This window comes from Stegostoma tigrinum, chromosome 10 (genome assembly GCF_030684315.1).
Source record: "Stegostoma tigrinum isolate sSteTig4 chromosome 10, sSteTig4.hap1, whole genome shotgun sequence".
In the NCBI taxonomy this organism is placed as follows: domain Eukaryota; kingdom Metazoa; phylum Chordata; class Chondrichthyes; order Orectolobiformes; family Stegostomatidae; genus Stegostoma; species Stegostoma tigrinum.
Window position 1 is genome coordinate 40759082 of NC_081363.1, and position 16678 is coordinate 40775759.

The following is a 16678-nucleotide window of genomic DNA, read 5'->3' on the forward strand; positions in this document are numbered from 1 at the left end:
TTTTGTCTATCATTTCCCTTATTGCCATCTTTGATGTTCTCAGGAGAAACTGGTAGATTCTAGTGGGCTTAAATGCGGACAAATCCCCAGGTCTGGATGAGCTGTATCTCTCAAGCTGCTGTGCAAGATGAGGGAGGAAATTACAGGGCCTCTGATCCAAATTTTTAGTTCCTCTTTGGCCACAGGGGAGTTACCAGAGGACTGGCAGACGGCTAATGTGTTTTCACTTTTCAAGAAGGGTGACAGACACATACCAGGGAATTACAGACCAACCAGCCTCACCAATCATGTTAGGTTAGCTAGTGGAGAAAATTCTGAATGACAGAATCAATAACTATTGAGACAGGCATGGTTTGATCAAGTATAGTCAGAAGAAAGTCAAACCTCAAATTTGAGGGATGGTGATCAGGCGTGCAACTTATGGGTTTCAGCAAAGTCCTTGAGAAAGTCCCATATGGGAGACTGATAAAGAAGGTACAAGCACATGGTAGAAGACAGAGGGTAGTACTAGAAGGCTGTTTGAGAGACTCTTGTTTGGTATCCAGTGACATCCGTGCTAAGTCCCATAAGGTTTGTGGTATATAAAAAAGATATAGAAGAAAATCTGGGGGAGAGAAGGGGTTGATGAGCAAGAGTGAGAATGACACAAAGATTGGCTGGGAGAAGGAAGGTGTTCGGTTAAGGGAGAATATAGATGGGTTGGTTAGGCAGACAAGTCAGTGGCAGATGAAATTAAATGTGAGGTGATGCACTTTGGCAGAAGGGAGAAGACAAGGGAGTACTTGATGAATGACTGGTCATTAGGAAGATCAGAGGATCAGGGGATTTTGGGATGCTTGTGCACAGATCTCTGAAGGTGACAAGACAGATTAATAGGGTAGTTAAGGAAGAATGCCGGACATTTGGCTTCATTAGTCTTAGCACAGATTATAAGAACAGGTGGTGATGTTGGAGCAGTACAAACTTTGGTTAGGCCACAGCCGCATGTAGTGTGCACAGTTCTGGTCACTGTACGAGAGGAAAGATGTGATTGCACTGGAGGAGATCCACCAGTGTTGTCAGAGATTTAGCATTTTAGCTACGAAGAGAAGCCTGAAAAGCTCGGGCTGTTCGCTTTACAGTAGAGAAGGTTGAAAATGGATCTGATTGATGCGTGTAAGATTATGAATGGGCATGGACAAGGTGGGTAGAAAGCAGCTGTTGCCCTTAGGTGAAAGGTCAATAACAAAAAGGCATAATTTTTGAACCAACCTATGTATTTAATTGGTCTGCCATCTGTTCTGTCATAACTTACGCAATTTCTGACTGTAAGGCCCCTACATTTGTCTTCACTAATTTTTTTTGGGAATCATTACCAGACAACAAAATAAAATTCAGAATGATCTAGCATATACCATGGCATTTATTTTTATTACAGTAAAGCCCAGACTGTCAAGACTCCAGACAACATGTGTTTGGACATCCTTGTCTTATTCTTTGACATAAGGATCCATTGAAGTTTTACTTTGAAAAAGAAATTACTTGGATTTTTATTGCAACTTATAGATTCTCAAAATAGCTCAAAACACTTCACAGACTCATGGAGACATACAGCATGGAAACAGACCCTTCAGTCCAATCAGTCTATACAAACGTAATCCCAAACTGAACTAGTCAAACATACCTGCTCCAGGCCCATATCTCTCCCATTCACAGACTTACGTTAGTGTCTTGCAACTGTTCTGCCAACAAAGTACATTTCATGAATGAACAAGACCCTACAAGCTGCAGAGAATAAACACTGGCTTGGACACCGAGAAAGGTTCTTATTCCTCTTTGAAAATGTTCAACTGAACAAATGGATGGAGACTTGATTTATTGTCATGTCCAAATGTGTGGCAAACCCCTCAAACTATACTCAAGTGCTTGAGTGTAGCTCAAAGTCAATCTTTAACCAAAGGCAAGAATGCTACCAATAGACTAAATGTGACATGGTCAGTTTGTGGAAATACAAGGGTGTTAAGACATAACCAGTTTTTGCATTTCTAAAAATAATCAGATAATACAAACTTCTAACAATATATTCCAAGTTAAATTCACTAAAATCTACCTAAAAACTTTTAATGATTGCAATAAACAGATGTGCATAATGCTTAGCGACAGAATTGTGTCTTAGCTGGAAGGCCTGTCACAAGCAGTTTTAGTCTAACTATGTGTAAGACTAAATAATCAGTCTGAAAGGCTTGACAATTAATTCTTCACCATAGCTGGGTTTGCCGATATCCATTAGGTTAGTTGTGTGAGGGGTTACAACCGGACATAGCATTCAATGTAAAAATGGGAAAGACAGACTTGAATTATAGATCATAGAACACTACAGCGCAGAAACCGGCCATTTGGCCCAACAAGTCCACAGCGACAATCAGAGCATGCCCCCAGGCCCATTCCCCTAATCTACACATCCCTGAACACTATGGGCAATTTTTAGCATGGCCAATCCACCTAGCCTGCACATCTTTGGACCGTGGGAGGAAACTGGAGCACAGTGAGGAAACCCACGCAGTCACAGAGAGAATGTGTAAACCCCACACAGACAGTCATCCAGGGATGGAATTGAACCCAGGTCCCTGGCACTGTGAGGCAGCAGTGCTATCCACTGTGCTGTTTGGTTACCACACTTCAATTTATATTCATGTAAATGGTGCAAGAGCATTAGGTCGAAATACAATCATACTGATATGATGTTCCCCCTTCATCACTGTATCTTGTAACACACTGGAACAGGAAGTTGGTGCCATTGACATCATCATCATGCACCATGAACTAGAGGTCAGTGCCCACTCTTCTCATTGGCACATGCACAGTTACACTAATGGTTGTACATCTAACCAATCTTACACTATAGTTGTAGTTTCCACGCACAGTTCTGGTCTCCACTCACCACCTCCTTGGCTGCCCCACTCCCTTACTGCCTCTCGCTTGTTTGTTGCCTTACTTTGGAGGGAGGGGGAGGGAAGAACCTTTTAAAAGCAAAGAAACAGGACAGACAGGGACAGTGGGAGTGGGACAGTGAGGGGTCAAAGCCTGGTTGCCAGAAAGGTAGTGAACAGCACAGCCAAGTATTTAATTAATTTAGAACATTTGAACACGTGCCCTTTTATTGATTCCAAATTTCTGATGCAAGCAGTTACCTGTAATGTTGCTAGAAACTGCTGGTGTTGCTTTGACTGTTTGGGTGGTCAGTGCACTTGTGGTGGCAGCAGACACAGCCACTGGTCAGGTGAGTTACACCACAGTGCTGACAGTGCCCTTGAATTGTACTAATTCAGAAATCAGTGCATTCAGGCAAAAAGGGAAATAATTGGAGAGAAGAGTGACGAAATAAAGTTTTACACCTGTTAAATTTTCCATATTAATTTTCAAAGGTAAAGATTTACTGTACTTGCATGATAAACTGCTGATACTAATGGAAATGTTTTCTATAAATGCTTTATTACACAAGTATAGAAAACAAAACATGTGCAGCTTGGAAGAACATTAAAAATTATTCAACGGCGGTTTACAGCAGAATGATCAAGATGAAGAATGGCAAGCTACAACTGCATGCTAACACCATTTTCTTGATCTTTAATGTCATAGTTTTAGTGCTGTGGGTAGGATGAACATAAATCGGAAGGACTTGAACAGAGGAAAGAATTGGTTAAGCAGCACACATGTATTTAAGGAAATTATAAGCAAAAGACAAAATAAGGACAAAGAAAATGAATACCCCATTTTCGAAACGCTTGTCTGTAGACAAATGAATTCCATTCCATCTATTCAGTTGATCTTGAGACTGATGTCCACCTGCAAAAACAAACCAAAGGTTCTTTTGAAATATGCCCAGTTGGATTCAAGTTAGGCCAGATAGAGGGAAAAAAAATTGTATAAATGAAATCATTAGTTGGACTGAAAATGCTGGCGGCTTTATTTTATACCCGGAAACTACGTAATGGATATAGGTACTTCTCCTATAACGAGACAGATGTGTGACCTCGCACTATAGAAAATCGTGTTAGGAAATTGCTACAGAAAATCATTATAGCTATACAGCAGAAAGTTTGCATTACCCAATTCATCAACTGCCTAACAGCCAATTTGCATCAACGAAACAGGCATTATAGCAGAAATACCTGTAGAAATATCTCTCAAGTCCTAATGTAGCAACACATTCACCACAAAGGGTACTAAATGCTGCCAGAAGTTATTGCCGATTATGTAAATGCATTAGTCACTGCCAAGAAGGACAGTTCTCCCATTGTGGCTCTCAGTTTGTACCTCAGCCCTGTGCCCAAGTGAGGGGTTGTGAATTTGAGCCCAACTTGGTCTGACAATGGGGTGCAGAACTGAATCGCAACTGTATGATCTGAGGCACTGCATCTTACGAGATATCAAATTAAGAGCATGTTTTTTCAGATTCAATTATGTCTATTTGTAGTGGCATTCTCATGGTATAATTGGAAGAGCAATGAATAGCAAAGTTAATTTTTTTAAATTTAACAGAATGCACGTGTAGGGCAAATAAGCTGAAATTAGCATGCGATTAAAAACAAAAGGATGAAATTCTCCTTCCTACAAAGTGATCTGCATTTGGAATAAGCTTGCAAGTAAGGATAATTGAGATGAAAAGTCTGGGATAAATTAAGGGATAACAAGATATGACAACAGCAAGGCCACAGGTACAAAGTGAGAATCACAACAGGAGAACAGTCCTTCCTGGCAGCAACTAAAGCATTTGCGTAATAAGCAATAGCTACTGGCATTATAATGTACACTTTGTGGTGAATACGGATTTTCAGAATAAGTGAAGAAAGATCAAAGATGATCCTCAACCTGCAGTGCCTTGATTATACTTTGTTAAATGGTGATAGGTTGACCTTTTGCCGTTTCACTTTCTTAAAAAAAAGGGAAATATAGAGTGTGTCAGATGACTGCTGATCAATTTCCATGACAAAATAATAAAATACAGTAGTCTAAAAGTATCAAGCAATAAAAAAGATCAAATTTGACTTCTGATATGAATAGTTCTGAGCAGACTGTTTCATATGAAATGCAGGGTTATGAGGAAAGAGCAGGTGAACAGGACACATGGAAATTTTTTTTTTAAAAAGCATCTGCCACATGTACAGAACAGTCTCTTTCTGTAGTGTATGCATATATGGATTGCCAAAATTATCAAAATCAGCTTTTTTACACTATACTTTGAAACTGCACATAACTATGTTAAAAAAAAATAAAAAGAATTAAAATCTCCAGTTCCTGACATGCACATTTTATTCTATACTCATCAACTCTTTAAAAAGATATTTCAGTGTGTTGTGGTTGGTTGGCTCGCCGAGCTGTTTCATTGTTGCTCCGCAGATGTTTCATTACCATGCTGGGTAACATCATCAGTGCCGCCTCCGATGAAGCGCTGTTGTGTTTTCCCGCCTGGTTTTTAAACTCTGGAGTCTGTTGAGTTGGATTACCTCATTCCGCTTTTCCTTCACAATGGAGTGTATATGGGGTCGAGTTCTACGCGCTTGTTGATGGCTTTCTTCGTGGAGTACTGGGCTTCTAGGCATGGGAGTTCCAACGGACTCCTGAGTTTAAAAACCAGGCAGGAAAAACTCAACAGCACTTCATCGGAGGCTGCGCTGAAATATTACCCAGCAGCGTAACAAAATGTCTGCGGAACAACAACGAACCAGCTCGTCAAGCCAACTAACCACCTACAACATCCACAACCCAAGCTACAAATCTACTCCAAATATATTTCAGTGTTTTACTTGCTTTGTTCAATATTTTCATTAGGTGAATCTTCATGACGGAGAAAGAATTTCACTTCTTCTCTACGAGGTCCCCACTTCTGCAGATGTTCATACATCATATGGTCAGAAGGAATGGCACGTTCTATCAAAGAAACAGAATGTTATCTTCTCTAGAACAGTATAACACTAATTTTACTCAGATTTTCAAAAGTAAATAAAATGCTGGACTTTAAATAACTTGTTATAAAATACATCCTTTTGTGAAAACAATGCTTGGCTTCAATTAAGTATAAGGCAACAATCCAAATCAAGTAGCCTATAACACATTGATAAACTTTAGACATCACTCATTCTTTTCTATTTCAAATTGTAAGCACCCCAGCGCAAAGTACATATAGTACAGGTGGACAAAAGGGTAAATACATGAATGGTAACTGTGGTTCAAAGGTGCCATGGAACTCATTGATACTTCTCTTCTCAAAGAATGCAAGAGAGAGATGGCAAATAATTAAGGAAGTGCACAGGAACAGGGAAGAGGAAGTGCGCAAAGATTGACATTTCTTGTGACATAAAAGTTGATTGGGAGAAGACAGCTGCTGTGGTAGGTGAAGTCATCTAAAAATAGAATGATTAAATAGACCAATATTCATAAGATTAAATTTGGGGGAATGAGTTGACAAATACTAGACGGTACTCATCATAAATAAAGGTAATGGATGAGTGGAGCAAGCGGGCTTAAATTAGGTTATAAAAATAAATAATACTGTACACTTATGTAGATTGCCAAAAAATCCAAATTAGCTTTTTGATGCTGTGCTTTGAAACTGCACCTAACTCCAGCAAAGAATGTTTGGAGAGAATCAAGAATGGCCCCATTCCTGACACAGAACACAGGAAGGAAGTCTCAAGTACTGATCTACAGTTCAGAGAAGCCACAGGAAGAATGATGTTAAGCTTTATAGTCAGAGATAAAATACATGCTACCAAGGTTAATAGGTGAGCTTACATAGAGCACTGGCTTGATATCACCCAGAGCAAGCGAAAAGAGAATTCAGTTGAGCACGTAGCTCTGTCACGATGCGTCAACTTAACATTATTACATTTGCACAGCGTTTGTGTTTGAAGCATATCCTTGCCAGATTGATGCCAACTAGAAAGCTAAAAAACAAAACCTTTTCTGAGCTCCATTCTCAAGGAGGTAGATTTAGGTTAATTCATATTGATTAACATGCTCTGAAAACTCTTCATATTTTGGGCAGCCAAGAAACATGGCTCCATAACAACCTAAAGAAGGAAATTTTCCATATTTCCCAACTTAAAACTTGTAAAAACTTCCAGACTCCGAAACCACAAAGCTAATTCATTTTCCCTTGGACTATTGCTGTTTATCATTCTTGTTGAAATCTATAATAAGTTGAGATATACTGTTTGCCAAATATGTTGCAATAACATTACCTTCATCCATCATCAGTGTTGTAGGGGATAATCTCATATTTCTGACCATCAACCCTGAAGGAAACATCTTAGTTTGAAGTGCATTCAATCCGCAACTGAACAGACCAGGGAATTTGTTACCCGAGTTATGAGGGCAGTGGAAGTTGAGAATTTATATGTTCGTGAAAACTTGATTTCAGCACTTCTGAAGAAATCTTCAAAATTCTAACGGGTGCAGTAATAAATTGAAGTAACCTTAAAAAAAAGGCTTTCTGCAGAATAGGAAAAATGATAATATAACAGACACAAAGAAAAAGGGCATGCATTTAGCTCCTGAATCAAAAGCATTGTTGAAGAGATAGGTTTTAAAGAGGCTCTTGAAAGCAAGTGAAGGATCAGAGCTTTTTTTTCTGAAGGAATCCAGAGTGTGTAAAAGGTGGCGCTAAATTTTAAGTGTTGTTGGATGAGTCAAAATTCAAGTAGAGATATGTGAGCGGAGGTGATCACTAAAATATGGTGAGATAAAGTAAGGAAAATATTTGAAAACAAGAATTGTAACCGTAAGAACAATTAAATGGGCACAATGATGCTTGGCAAGAAGAGGAGTGGTTAAAGGATGATATTGCCAAGGTTTAGGGCTTCTGTAAGGAAAGGGGAAGAGTGATCAATAGAAGCGAAGACAAGAAATGCAGTACAAGTTGAAAAGTGCGATATTAGCAAAAGAACAGCTCTGAAAAGAACACTAGCTCAGGATCAAGTGATGTGGTTAAAAAGGTAAGTTAATTTGACCTTGAGATTTCACACAACTTAATCAGTTACAAAGCAGGTGACTTTGTGAATAACTCACTGAAGCAATAAAATAGATATTTAAGAATGGAGTGCATAAGCATAAAATGTTTACTCTAAGCTCAAAGGAATAATACTTCCTTCAAACTTAACATTAAAGAAAATGGTAGCTAGTGATTTTGAAGCAAGGAAAACATCAGATAAATACTATCTCCTACTACCTCAGATAAATATTCAATCATGAATAACAGTCAAATGTAAAATTTTCGTATATACTATAGATATATGACCAATGTGTAATACCAACAGTACTATTTCTGTAGTGTATTGCAATAGTGATTTGATTTACAGGATTGCTCACTATCCTCTCCAAGGTTCAAATACCCTCATGCAAAGACATTTTGAGTTGAAAATAACGTTTCCATAATAAGGAAATCACTACATTGTTCATTGCCTAAAATAGCATAATGAGTTGAAATAACTTCTTCCATCCTGTGAAAATGGTAGAAACATAAATGCAGCTGCAATTCTTCTACAGAACTACTTTTTTGTAGAAACATTAAACAAATTATTGACCTTGTATGAAATGTCTACTGGGAAAGTGAAGCTAGATTTATGCCAAAAACACAGATACCAGTTTGCTGCTTCAAACCAGCAAAAATCAGTCAAAATTCAAACAGGGATGAACCTAAAGCTCCTCGTTTAAATAAATGATGACATAAATTGATAGCTCATATTTATAACCTAAAATATAAATATAATTTAGATTTATAAATTTAGAAAGCAACTCCTCTCTTTCTTTATCTGCCTAACACGGGCTTTTTCTTATTGCCAGGTGTTTTTGGCTAACATCAATTTTACGTTTTAAAACACTATCACTACATTTAAATAGTTGACCAGCACATTCCCCAAGTTTCTGTTGATGTTAAATAAATGCATTCGCATCTTAAGACTGTTTCAACCCATCATCAAAGTATCTGACCTCAATTAAAGCAAAACATCCTTAATTGAAGGTGGGGATAAAGAATAAGCCATCCAGAAATTGTGAACTGCAGAGGGTTCTGCCAAAAAGGAGTGTTCATTGACATTATGCAAGGAGATACATTCTTCCATTAGGCCCAACTCCTAAATGGAAAGTGATAATGGGAACTGCAGATGCTGGAGAATCCAAGACAATAAAATGAGAGGCTGGATGAACATAGCAGGCCCAGCAGCATCTCAGGAGCACAAAAGCTGACGTTTCGGGCCTAGACCCTTCATCAGAGATCTGATGAAGGGTCTAGGCCAGAAATGTCAGCTTTTGTGCTCCTGAGATGCTGCTGGGCCTGCTGTGTTCATCCAGCCTCTCATTTTATTGTCCTAAATGGAAAGGATGACTTAAATAAGTACCAGAGGACTGCTGGTATCAATGGGTTCCACAGAACATGAGTTAACAACTTCAGATGATTGAGAGTATAGATTGGAGTCTTTTGAAAGAGAAAAATATCAGCTGTACATGAATGCAGCAGCTTTATTCCAACATATTCCATTCCATGAGTAGCTGATATACCCGATTTGAATTTGAAATTTTACGTATATTTATGCAGTAAGGTCAAAATGTAGAGCCCACTCAGGTTATTCTATCAATTGTCTACTTGCCAGAACAATTTATCTATATTCATTTCTCCTCAAATTAAAACAAGTCAACATTTGGAAAAAAAAACAGCAACACATTTATTGCATTCTATTCCTTATGTTGTGAAAGCATTACACAATTTCTTTTAGTTCATCACTCCTTTTTGTTCATTGCAAACACTATTGATTTAAATTTCTGTGCAGGATTACGTAAATTATTAGATTAATACAGATTGGAGAAAAAGTTTGGTGCAGTAATAATGTACTTCATTATTTTTAGTAGTTTGAATAGTAGTTATTAATAAGGTGAAATTTCAAAGCTCTGTTCATGTTAATTGTTTTATTGATTAGTTTACAAGAAAGGGCAACCACATTTTTGGGCTAACAAGATGTAGAGCTTGATGAACACAGCAGGCCCAGCAGCAGCAGAGGAGTAGGAAAGCTGATGTTTCAGGCCTAGACCCTTCTTCAGAAATGGGGGAGGGGAAGGGGATTCTGAAATAAATAGGGAGGGGAGGGAGGCGGATAGAAGACGGATAGAGAAGAAGATAGGTGGACAGGAGACAGAAAGGTCAGAGAGGCAGGGGTGGAGCAAGTAAAATTAAGTGTAGCTGGGGAGTTAGGGAGGGGTCAGGTCAGTCCAGGAAGGATGGACAGGATGAGGCTAGGAGGAAGGAGACGGGGGTGGGGCTTGAGGTGGGAGGAAGGACATCCTCAACTGCTTAGCTGAACTCGTCATCACCCTTAACAACTTCTCTTTCAATTCCTCCCATTTCCTACAAACAAAGGGGGTGGCCACGGTACCCGCATGGGTCCGAGCTATGTCTGCCTCTTTGTAGGTTACATGGAGCAATCCCCCTTCCGTAGCTACACTGGCCCTACAACCCACCTCTTCCTCCATTACTACGAGGACTGTATTGGCACCGCCTCGTGCTCCCACAAGGTGATCAAACAGTTCATCCACTTCACCAAAACCTTCCACCCCAACCTTCAGTTCACCTGGACCATCTCTGATACCTCTCTTTCCTTCCTGGACACCTCTGGTTTCATCTCTGGTAACCACCTGGAACAGTTATCTATTTCAAGCCCACTGACTCCCACACCACCTCCCACCTACCTTCCTGCAAAAATGCCATCCCCTATTCCCAATTCCCGCCTCCACCACATCTGCTCCCAGGATGAGGCATTCCAGTCCCAAACATCTCAGGTGTCCTCATTTTTCAAGGACAACCACCAACAGCCCCCACCGCGCACACTCACACGCGCATACATTTCCCGCAACTCATCCCTCACACCACCTCCCCGCAATAACAACCAAAACAGAATCACCCTCGTCCTCACATACCACCCCACCAACCTCCGGATCCAACGGATCATCCTCCAACACTTCTGCCATCTGCAATCTGACCCAATCACCAGACATTTATTCCCGCCTCACCCTTAGCTGCTTTCCGGAGGGACCACTCTCTCCGTGACTCCCTCGTCCGCTCCACACTCCCTTCCAGCCCCAGCACACCCGACACTTCTCCCTGCAACCACACCACCTCCCTCACCCCCATCCCAGGCCCCAAGAAGGCCTTCCACATCAAGCAGTTGTTCACCTGCACATCTGCTAATGTGGAGTACTGTATCCGCTGTTCCAGATGTGGCCCCTTCTACAATGGGGAAACCAAGCACAGGCTTGGGGACCACTTTGCAGAACACCTATGCTTGCTTTGCACTCAAAAACCGCACCTCCCAGTTGTGAACCATTTCAACTCCCCCTCCCATTCCATAGACGACATGTCCATCCTGGGCCTCCTGCAGTGCCACAACAATGCCAAAGGTTGCAGAAACAGCACCTCATATTCCGCTTGGGAACCCTGCAGCCCAAAGGTATCAATGTGGACTTCACCAGCTTCAAAATCTCCCCTCCCCCTACCACATCCCAAAACCAGCCCAGCTCGTCCCTGCCTCCCTAACCTGTCCTTTCTCCCACCTATCTCCTATATACTGGCCTCATCCCGCCCCCCTGAACTGTCCGTCTTCCCTGGACTGACCTATCCCCTCCCTAACGCCCCAACTACACTCACCTTTACTGGCTCCACACCCGCTCTTTGACCTGTCTGTCTCCTCTCCACATATCTTCTCCTTTATCCACCTCCTATCCACCTCCCCCCCACCTCCCTATTTATTTCAGAATTCCCTTCCACTCCCCGATTTCTGGAGGGGGGGGGGGTCTAGGCCCAAAACGTCAGCTTTCCTGCTCCTCTAATGCTGCTTAGCCTGCTGTGTTCATTCAGCCGTACACATTGTTATCTCAGATTCTATAGCATCTACAGTTCCTATTACCTCCGAAACCTTTTTGGGCGACTTTGAGCAAAGGAATAAATTAAATGATGATTAACTTATAAAAAGGAATCTGGACAGATGCTGTCCTGTCCTTCATACATCCTGGCAAATGAGACCATGAGCACACATGAAAGACAAAAATAAATCACTCTTGAAACAAATGGCAAGGAGTCACAAACTCAAACAGTCTCTTCAGATATCTTGTTGATACCTGTGTTCATGCTTCTCTGTCCACCCTACTTTTCCCTATATCCTTGCAGTCCTTTTCCCTTCATGAACTGATCTAGCTTCCCCTCAAATACCACTAAGTACGTCGATTAATTACACCTACGAGGTGCTGAGTTCCACAGTCCAACCACTTAACAAGTCAAATGTTTCTCCCTGTTAGTTTAGAAATGGTTATTTCATTTTTCTGGCTACTTCATGGAGATAACACTGCATCTTCCTCCCAAGTAGAAAGATGCTGTCTACATGTACTTTTCTGAATCCGTCCATAATGATCAAGACTCAGATCAGACTTCTTCTATCTTCTACTTTCCTCAAGCTACAAAGAATCACATTGCTTACTGGGAAGCCTAATGGTCAAAATTCACATCATGCCCATTTTATTTTCATTAGGTGCGTTCAGCGACATGACCCCATGCTGCCAACTGGTACCATTCCACAGAACGAATGTGGAGTTGGGAAATATATGGAATCTCTGGACCTTCTCAACAGCTCACACAGCATGAGAGATAGGAAATGGTGCCTGAATTGATCATCAATTTGTTTTGTCACTGAAGTGATGGAAGAAGAAGCGCAAATACAGTATGAAATTACCACAGAGATGGTTGAGCACTTAGCAACGATGGGTTTTTTTTGATCCGCACAGGCAAAACACTATCATGGACAATGGTATATATTTGATATATATGTGCAACACATACCATTTCCTCGCCACACCTCAGCCAAGTGGCAACCGATCTCACCAGGCTCTTTGCAGAATTCAATAACATCTTTACATGTTGTTTCTGGGGTTATCGGGACTTCGGTTAAACCCTGCTCGTTGTTACTCAAGTACACAGTCAGTATCATCTGTAAAAAAGATTTTATATATTAAACTCATGCTATAATGATTTCAGCTTATTTTTCAATAAACTCAGGATTTCCAAAGAACACTTTATACATTCAGGCTTAAGCTATTTTTAAAGGACAAAATCATTTGAACAGAGTGCTAACATTCTTTTCTGAAGAGATGTTTATTTGAAGTATTATATGTTACACCTCTCAACGTAACATAGTATAATTACACAGAAAACATAGAACATAACAGCACAGTACAGGCCCTTCGGCCCTCGATGTTGTGCCGACCTGTCATACCAATCTGAAGCCCATCTAACCTACACTATTCCATGTATGTCCATGCTTGTCCAACAACGACTTAAATGTACCTAAAGTTGGCGAATCTACTACCGTTGCAGGCAAAGCGTTCCATTCCCTTACTACTCTGAGTAAAGAAACCACCTCTGACATCTGTTCTATATCTTTCACCCCTCAATTTAAAGCTATGCCCCCACGTGCTCGCTGTCACCATCCTAGGAAAAAGGCTCTCCCTATCCACCCTATCTAACCCTCTGATTATTTTATATGTCTCAATTAAGTCACCTCTCAACCTTCTTCTCTCTAATGAAAACAGCCTCAAGTCCCTCAGCCTTTCCTCGTAAGGCCTTCCCTCCATACCAGGCAACATCCTAGTAAATCTCCTCTGCACCTTTTCCAAAGCTTCCACATCCTTCTCATAATGCGGTGACCAGAACTGTACCCAATACTCCAAGTGCGGCCGCACCAGAGTTTTGATATATGATTAGCCATGCGTACAGTGCAAGAAACAAGACCTACTGCAGCTGTAGATGTTTTCGGTGTTGGTGCAGATGTACTATTCTGGGGGAATTGGTATACGAGGAAATGGTATGTGTTGCACATAATATATATATATATATAAAAAATTGTTGAGACTCTGGACAAAGCTGAAAGCAAAAACAGTGAAGTGTATTTACTGCTTTTAAAAAATTCATAGTACTCAGAAACAGGTATTAATGCACCTGCCTCAGCAATATCTTACATCAAATGCACAACTTGCTGTTCAACTAACATTGAATCCCAGCCCAACCAGCCAGTATGTCTTTAAAAGCCAGATTTAAAAGAATGACGGCACTCAAAGCAAAATACTGAGGATGTTGGAAATCAAATAAACAGACAATGCAAGGGAAATGGAGACTCAACTCTATCAGAACATTCAGCTCGAAAGAAGTGATACCAGACTCATAACATTAACTCTGCTTTTCTCTCTCCACAGATGTTGCTAGACCTGCTGAGTTTTTCCAGCATTGTATTTGCTTATAACAACTATGTCTACCAATTCCCCCAGAATTTTACATCTGCACCAACACCGAAAACATCTACAGCTCCAGTAGGTCTTGTTTCATGCACTGTACGCATGGCTAATCATATCACAGATTCAGAAAGCCAAATTCATTTGTTCTCATTGCATGCAACATAATAATGCCACTGCTTGAATAATAAAACTACAATTGGAGGCCAAGTAGCACAAGGGTTTAAGAGTAGTGGTGCTCGAAATGCATTATTTAAAAAGGTCACCTTCAAATAAATTTGTTAAATGTTTGTTGAACATAAAAGTTCTCAGTACGAATTAACTTGATACTAATCATCTCAGTTTTCCATATTAAATCATTTTCTTTAATCTCTTACTTTGTTTCATTAAATAGTATGCTTAACTGGTTGATGAGATTTTAACAAAGACTAAACAGTAAAGGAGGGCTCAACTTGAATTCAACGGAAATTAAGATGAAAACCTGCTTCCAAAATGGGCAGCCAAATCCAAACATCTTGCCCAGTGATAAACTGACCCAACCATCTCCTGTAAATCCGAAATGAAAGACAGCAAAGGATAAACACTATTCATTTGTGAATTCTAATAATGTACTATTTCCAGGAATGTGACTTGTACACTAATTACCAGAGATAAATAGTATTTATCTACTATTTTAACTGAGATCGCATTTAACACTTCAATCGTGTGCCATGAGGGGACAAATTGTTGCAGTTATCCAAAAACTTTTAAGGCTGCAGATTGGAAGAAAACTGAATCATATTCTATCTACCTTATTAAAATGCATCACATACCTCAAAAAACTGCGCAAGATACTCAATTCATCAGGACACAAACAATAACAGGACTACTGTTCAAAGTTGTGCTTGCCAAAGTACACAAAAGCTGCAGTTCATGTTTATTGGTGATGAAGAAACATTAACTTGATGATTGCAGGTCTTTTGTATACAAGGTCAAACTAAGCATTCATATATTACAATCAACTTTCTGTTACATCAGTTCAAAGAATACAATATCATTTATACTTTACCTTGCCATGTTTGTAATTATTTTTATTCCTGATATGAAGCTTTTGCACAACTTTCTTACATAGCCAAAAATTCTCTCTTGACTTAACTAAGCTGTGCAGCACAATTGCAACAAAATTCGTCATGTGTTTTGCGGTTAATAATCAAACTTGAGAAAAGAAAATGGCGGGGAATACACAGAAGAAAAATGTTCTTGTCAACAGGAATGGAATTCTAAAAGGAAAACAGTCTACCAGCAGGTCTCTGTACTCTGCTCAAATGGTAATCCACTTTGCTGTATTAGCTGACGTCATTCAGTTCTTGTGATGCAGAATCAGCAGGCATACTTATGACTTCAATACTGATAAGATGGCCCAAATAGAACAGGACAGCATTTTCTCCTGACAGCAAAGGCATATCAAGTACACTGTAATCAATGATACATTTGAGAGAAAACGGGTACATCAGCGGAGTGAAAAATATCTGGATGCAGAATTATTGAACTGACAGTATGAAACTTTGCAGAATACTGATTTCCTTTTCCAACTCCATAGCTTACAATTAACAAAATCGCATTACAGGGAAATTGTTATTTATCCTGAACAGCAGGAAGTTCGCAATGTGCAAACATCGTCCACTATTTATAAGTCACATTACAGCCAATTTGCATTCACGAAACACGCATTATAGCAAAATTAGCTGCACAGTACATTACAGAGCATGATGCATGTCAAGTGCAAACAGTAATAGCCAATTTACAAAAAATAAAAAAATCGCAAAATAAATGTCCTAAAGCACGCCATTAAAGTAATCAATACAAAGCTACACAAAAGAGATACAAGGAAGAGGTAGGCTTTAGGGAATGCCTGCCGGGGGGGGGGGGGGGGGGGGGGGTGGGAGAGATCCGTAGAGAACTTCAGGAAAAGAATTCTGGAGTTCATGGTGTGGCCACGAAGTGTTGTATGTGATTTGAAAGACTCCAGAATTTGAGGACTGTGGATATCTCAAACAGCTGTCAGACCAGCAGCAGTCACAAATAGAGTCAAAGCGGCGGATAAGTTTTGAAAACAGGCAGAATTTAACAGATTGGCATTGTTCAAGTGGAAGTCAACATCAGCCAGCATGCACACAAGTGATGGGTAAATGAGACCTCATGCGGGTTACGTTAAAAATTGACCTGAAATTTACAAACGGATAAAATCAAAGAGGACAATCAGGGAAACTAACATCAGCTTCCTCTGATTTTGTGCTGTACACAATGAAAAAAAAACAGGTCCCTAAATAACGGAGCGAACAAGGTGTAGAGCTGGATGAACACAGCAGGCCAAGCACCAGAGGTGCAGGAAAAC

At 40.1% G+C, this 16678-nt stretch overlaps 1 protein-coding gene across 8 annotated transcripts in view; it reads right to left on the reverse strand.

The window, feature by feature from the left end:
- ppp1r13bb (protein phosphatase 1, regulatory subunit 13Bb) overlaps positions 1-16678 on the reverse strand; it is a 105408-nt gene that overhangs the window by 62077 nt on the left and 26653 nt on the right. For 4 of the 8 annotated variants that reach the window (XM_048537612.2, XM_048537609.2, XM_048537610.2 and 1 more), the window contains 3 exons: positions 12860-13007; positions 5791-5910; positions 3749-3825 (listed from right to left, as the gene is read on the reverse strand). In XM_048537612.2, the coding sequence (XP_048393569.1) occupies positions 3749-3825; positions 5791-5910; positions 12860-13007 (345 nt within the window). Of the gene's footprint in view, positions 1-3748; positions 3826-5790; positions 5911-12859; positions 13008-15352; positions 15551-16678 lie in introns of those variants that run through there. The other 4 variants (XM_059649128.1, XM_048537607.2, XM_048537606.2 and 1 more) reach the window with 4 other exon arrangements.